This window comes from Pleurodeles waltl, chromosome 5 (assembly GCF_031143425.1).
Source record: "Pleurodeles waltl isolate 20211129_DDA chromosome 5, aPleWal1.hap1.20221129, whole genome shotgun sequence".
Lineage (NCBI taxonomy): Eukaryota > Metazoa > Chordata > Amphibia > Caudata > Salamandridae > Pleurodeles > Pleurodeles waltl.
This window is the reverse complement of record NC_090444.1, coordinates 1,612,161,218-1,612,167,217: the sequence shown is the minus strand read 5'-3', so window position 1 is coordinate 1,612,167,217 and position 6,000 is coordinate 1,612,161,218. Positions and strand designations below refer to the sequence as shown.

The 6,000-nt window shown below is 38.3% G+C and overlaps 1 protein-coding gene across 5 annotated transcripts in view; it reads right to left on the bottom strand.

Annotated features, from left to right (window-relative positions):
- Positions 1 to 299: 299 nt before the first annotated feature.
- Positions 300 to 6,000, bottom strand: part of LPIN1 (lipin 1) — a 311,768-nt gene continuing 306,067 nt past the window's right edge. For 4 of the 5 annotated variants that reach the window (XM_069235949.1, XM_069235954.1, XM_069235951.1 and 1 more), the window contains one exon: positions 301 to 3,660. In XM_069235949.1, the coding sequence (XP_069092050.1) occupies positions 3,501 to 3,660 (160 nt within the window). In that variant the 3' untranslated portion in view covers positions 301 to 3,500. Of the gene's footprint in view, positions 3,661 to 6,000 lie in introns of all 5 variants that reach the window. The other variant, XM_069235950.1, reaches the window with a different exon arrangement.

Below are 6,000 nucleotides of genomic sequence, written 5' to 3'. Positions count from 1 at the left end.
TAGAGGATGTTTGTTTAGAAAAAATGCTTTTGTTTATGGAGCTTTCCAGTCTCACAGTGGGGAAAATTCTAATGGCATATGAACTTAAGAAAGATTCAGGGCAGGAGAAAAGGGCAAAAACTGTTTGTCGTCTGTATTAAGAATGAAGGAAAATGAATTAATTTATGTTAGGCAGTGGGTGGAGTTTTAAAATATATTTGTTTCGTTTTTAAAAGAGGTTATGTCTGCAGGAATTGGTGTGTCACTCTCGTTCTCTATAATATACAGCTAACAATGAACAGAAACTACACAACATATCTAGCTTTTTGATTAAAATCCTTTTAGTGCCAATTAAACAAAAAGATGCCAATGAGTAGAAAATAAGATTAAAAGACTTTTGTTCTAGGCATCCATTCTATTGGTTGTAAATGCATAACTGACTGCAATGACATAATTCTCTCGAATTATGAAAGACTATTCATGGGTATGATATACTTCCGATGAAACATAGGTTATGGAGCCACTGTTGTCTGCACAATGAACAACAGCCACATATTTAATCTATGTAATATCAGAGCTTCACGATTCGTGCTAAAGATGAAAAAAAAGATACAAAATATTTTTAAAGCAATGTCAATACACATATAGGAGCAGTCTTTGTAACAATTGCTACTGATATGTACTTAAAAATGTGAGTAATGTTAAGAGTTTTCCAAATAGCAATCATAATGTCTCTCAGCCACACTGGGAAACTCCCAAACTGGATTATATTCATAGATGTAATTGCATGCATAAAATGTTGTATTTTTTTCAAAATCATTGAGAAGGACGGACACACAAGTCACAATAGCAAAAAGTGCTCCTTTTGGCATTACTATGTAAGCAGAAATTTCTTTCACAGAAAGAATAGTATTGATCAAACAGTTCTATGTAGTTGTTCTTGTGAATTGCAAAGTACTTCTTAAAATGAAGAACAAAAGCACAGTGACAATAGCAATATCAAACCAAACATTCCATGTGGCAAACATTCGACACACATATTTAGCCGAACATTTTCAGCTAATGCAAAAGCTGAATACATGTTAGTTTAAGTCTAAAAGAAACATTTTCACCAAACACACAAGAACGCTTGGAAATTTGGTACAGTCCCACTTCACAGTACAAAACACATGAAGTCTTCCAAACCAAAAAATACTGGCAAGGTCTTATGTTTTTTTCACTGACTGTTCTCCTTTTTGGATGCTTTTGAGTTACAAACATTGGTGGAAATTATCAGACTGAAAACGTTTCTTTGGGACATAGTTGCTGGTTGTTAGACATCTGACATCTAATGAACTGCCATGGAGAACATTCCCAATGGTTCCCTTTGAAGGATGGAACCAGTTATTAGTATTGTCTACTGGTTTCAGTAGCTATGTTTTTATCTGGCACATTTTCCCTTTGTTTTGTTTTCTATTAGACATATATAGTTCAAGGTCCAGATAGAAATATGCCGCAGTGAGGTCTAGGAAAACCCATTGGTCAAATGAAATTTCCACCATTGAAATGAGGTGCTCTGCTAGGTTCAGACACATGTTTCCTTCCCCTGCGTCTTCAATATAAAATGGTGATTTCATTAAAGTCAAAATATCAAACCACATTACCTAGCAAAATAGATATGGTTTATATGCAGACAATGCAGCTCTAAGTTGCATGAATTAAAGGCATATAGCAAAGCAATATAAATAACACTAACAGTGATGAAATGGAGATATAAAAATATTCTCTTAAATTAAAATATTCTATTTTAATACTCTCAGCAACACGTTGCCTCACAGCAGAGAGTACAGGCAGAGCACTGTCTTCTCCAGAACAGTCACTGGTGACAATCCACCTTGCACACAATCCTAATAACAGTCTTTTTCACCAGAACGTTCAAGCAAAGGACTTCACATGATCACTTCCAGTGACAGGGTCTTCATAGCATCAGCCACACAATGACACAGCATGTAACAACAGAAAGAAATACTGGGTGTAAAAAATATTTTACATGTCAGACGGAGTCCAACATACCAACATCAAGATGGCCCCCCCAATAACTCCTCACAAGAGCCGCCATTTTAGACTAAGACTGGATGTCAAACCGAGTCCAGCATACTAAAATGACCCCATGTGGCTTTAGGTGAGCTGCCATTTTAGACTAGAAATAGAAGAAAGATTGAGTCCAACATACAGAGTGATGACCCCTTTATGACCCCACATGAACAATCATATTAGAATGGAAGTCATCAACAAGGTGTGAAAACACTTTTGACGTAGTGTGATGCCTTGTAAATACTTCTACATACTTTCAAAAGGGGATATGCCTTTCCAGGATAGAACATTCCACATCTCAAAGCTAAGAGATAAAGGCACAGTATAATAAATGTCTAAGATCAAATTGCACCTCGATTTCTCAATGAGTTTTAACTAAAGACTCAGCATGAATCTTGCTCACTTACCCATAACGTTTTTCCTATTAAAAAGCATTCACTAGACTGTAATTTTTCTCCTTACAAAAAGGCCCAGTTGTTCTCTGGCTTACTCACATCTAACTTACAGTTGGCCTGCATCCAGTCTCCCGTAGAGTATAAATCTAAAACTCGAGCTTCGTTTCTGCATCACAGCATTAGATGTGTGGCTCACATAATCAATACACGCAGCCCAGAAATTCTCACCAAAAGGGAAAATGTTTACAAGTGAAAACCAGTAATGCACCACAAGACCATTTTATATCTTTGCACTGACTCTATATGAAAGTCGCGCTAAAGAGCTCTTGGAGTAAATCACTGTTCACGTTTTGTACAAAACACAAGGACAGCATTGTGACCAGATGCCAGTTACACACTCATTAGATGAGGCACAGAACTGTGAAATGACATCTCTCACATCATATGGCATCTCAGTAAAATGTTGAGTCTATAAACAAGTAACCAAGCTCCAAACTCAGTTGCTGCAAGAAAAATAAACCTATTAAGTTAAGTGACATGTTCTTCTGGGAAAAACAAAGCTTGTGAAACTAGTAATACTATTACTATAAATTGCCTGAACGTGTTCCCATGGGCACTTTCAGTGCTTCTTCACTGCGTTAATCATTTACTTTATGTCCTTCCACTTTATGTTTTAAAAAGCACCAGAAGAAGTTTAGTCTGATCACTTTAAAATAAATGTTAACAGTACTATACTTTTTAAATATTCTCTCTGTACCTGTAACGTACATGCACATTTATGTCACAACCCTGCTGACAGCACTGAGGCAGAGTTCCAGGACAGAACAGTCGATAAGATACCACCATGTTCAAGCTTCCCCTGCCATTGCCAAACCAGTGTAATACTTGACTTAATTAATGTGCTTCTAGATGCTGCCAATAAATATATAGCTTCATGATATCAAAACAAGTCAGCTGGTGAGCTCCACTGTGGCAACAGAGAGGCACAGCAGTATCGCCTGCGTCTTTGGATGACGTGTAGTCCTACTATGGTCCAGTCATTCTTAAGTGCCCTTAAGTAGATTCTGGGTGGATATCTGGGTTCTCGAAGGGTGGAAGAGGCTCTCTCCAGTAGGTAAACTGGCTGAAGGTGTCAGAGCAAGGGAAGTCAGAAGAACAGCTCCTATTCAGGAATGGGAATACATGGTCGACCACCTCACAGAGCCTCACGTACCTGTAGGGGTAGAAGAAGGGCACAATGACTGGATCTAAAGAGGCACAATGTTTCTGTTGTGAAAGGAAAATAAACAACAAGACACCCCCAACAACACACCCCACAAGTACAATGTGGTATCTATATGAAGATGTATCAGATGAGTAAGAGCATTCCTGACGGAAAACGTGCTGCTATTCAGGCACCCCCAAAGGGTGGGGCACAGGTCTGTGTCTTGGACACCTCCCCTGTGTTTCGAATTCAGGAAACATAATAAACACTAAACCAGAGGTTATAGTATAGGGGGCACAGTCACCAAAAGGCTTGTGGTGGGAGCATTGCTATGGAGTCTTTGGCAAACATATTGCATTTAGGAGTTACTTAGGTGTAGGCCCATAGTTGGCTTGAATCAGAGACTATTTAGTCTGGTGTTGATGAATAGGGAAATGACTAAGGGCCAATGTATCAAAGTATTTGCGTTTGTGATCGCAAAAATGCATTTTGGTATGTATCAAGTCCAATTTGCGATTCAGTAACTTGTTACAAAATCGCAAATTGGATTTGTGACTACATACCGATTCGGTATTAGGAAGGGGTGTGTCAAGGGCATCCCCTCCTTATACGGAATCGTAGAGGTATGTATGATTGTTTTGTGACCCTGAATGCAGTTTCAAAACAATCGCAGTTAGCACCAATTTCAAATTGGTGCTAACCCATTCGCAAAGGGGAAGGGGCCCTAAAGGAACCCCTTCCCCTTTGTGGATGCATGCGAAGAAAAAAAATTTAAGAGGAGGCAGTGGTCCCATATTTCTTTTTTAAACACATCCCGCTTTCCTTTAAGGAAAATGGGCTGCATTTAAAAAAAAGATTGCTTTATTTAAAAGCAGACACAGACATAGCAATTAGCAATGGGTCACAAATTGTGAGCTATCTCATGAATAATAATGAGGTAGGTCCATTTGCGAGCCCTTGCGAATCGCTATATGAAACTCCTGGAGTTTCATACATTCCAATAGCGATTACTTAATTGTGATTCGCAAAACATCGCAATTTGGTAATAGCTATTGGAAATCATGCTACATCTCGCCCTAAGAGTTTAACTAAGATTTAATTAACCAGACTAATAATATACTGAGGTCTAACATACTTCACTTGGGCCCTGTTGCTTAGTAAAACTGACAGTGCTTAGTTAGAAAATAAAGAATTGCCAACGCCCATGTATTTCACAGACGTCCACTGCAGTTGACTTCACCTGCAGCTCCTGGGCTACTGTCAACATATTGGACTATTCCAGGTCACCTAAAACTGTAGGGATGGCCTGACGTTGTTTCATTTTTTTCAAACATTATATTAAACAGTTAAATTCTCCACTGATGTGCTTTTCTACAAATGTAGACACACTGCTCCGCTATGTGGTGGGCGCTGAAAAGAAAATGCCAGTGTTTAGAAATGAATGTCGATGCTGAGCACCAGAAAACAATGGCACAAACTAAATCATCGGTATTACTTTTGAAAACATGCTAAACTAATCCCAGAGAAGCATTGTAAACGTTATCCTCAGGTTTTTTTTTTACCATGGTATCGATTTTAAAAGCCTACAATTGCATGTAGCACGCTTATGAGTGCAGAAATGTTTACAGTGCTGGAATTGGAAAACCTTTGCATAGACATGGACAGCAACAACATATGTGACCGTGAATCTGTTCTAGATTACTTAATTGGTCACAATGAGGATGCATTTTAAAATATCTTACAGGGCTAGTTTACTGGCTGCAGAGATAACTGTGTGTCCAGTAATTTGGAAGGGATTATGACAGCAGTAAGATAACTGTAGCAGTTAAAGCAGTTAAGGGAGAGTTCTATGTTTCGTTCAGTCACAGTTTCGACTCAAACTAGCACAAAGACTTAAGGTGCCTGTGCGTTCGTGGAATATGCAGATCACAGTTTGGCTTTTTTTTTTAGAGAGGTAAGTGGGCTACTGCTTTTGGTGTTGAGATCATTTGATAACTTTCAGTTCGTAAATTGCAGGCCTTGTAGTACGGCATATTTATCAGCATCAAGGAGATGCATGCGCACTAAGTCATGGGTTTAGATCCTTATTGTGTTTTTTTCTCAATCTGTTGTTATTCTAAGATTTCAGAGAAGGGTTCCTTTGGGAATTGATAGTCTTGTTAGTACTGACAACCACAGTCTGTGTGTTACATTTTATATCCAGAGTTTGTGTTTCTTTAGACCATTCACTCCTAACATATGTCTAAAAGCATGGATGATATGTGATTCCAAACCTTACAACCCTCATCATCTTAAGTAACATTCCCTGTAAACTAATTTATATACTTGTATGATTTATTGTGCTTTTGT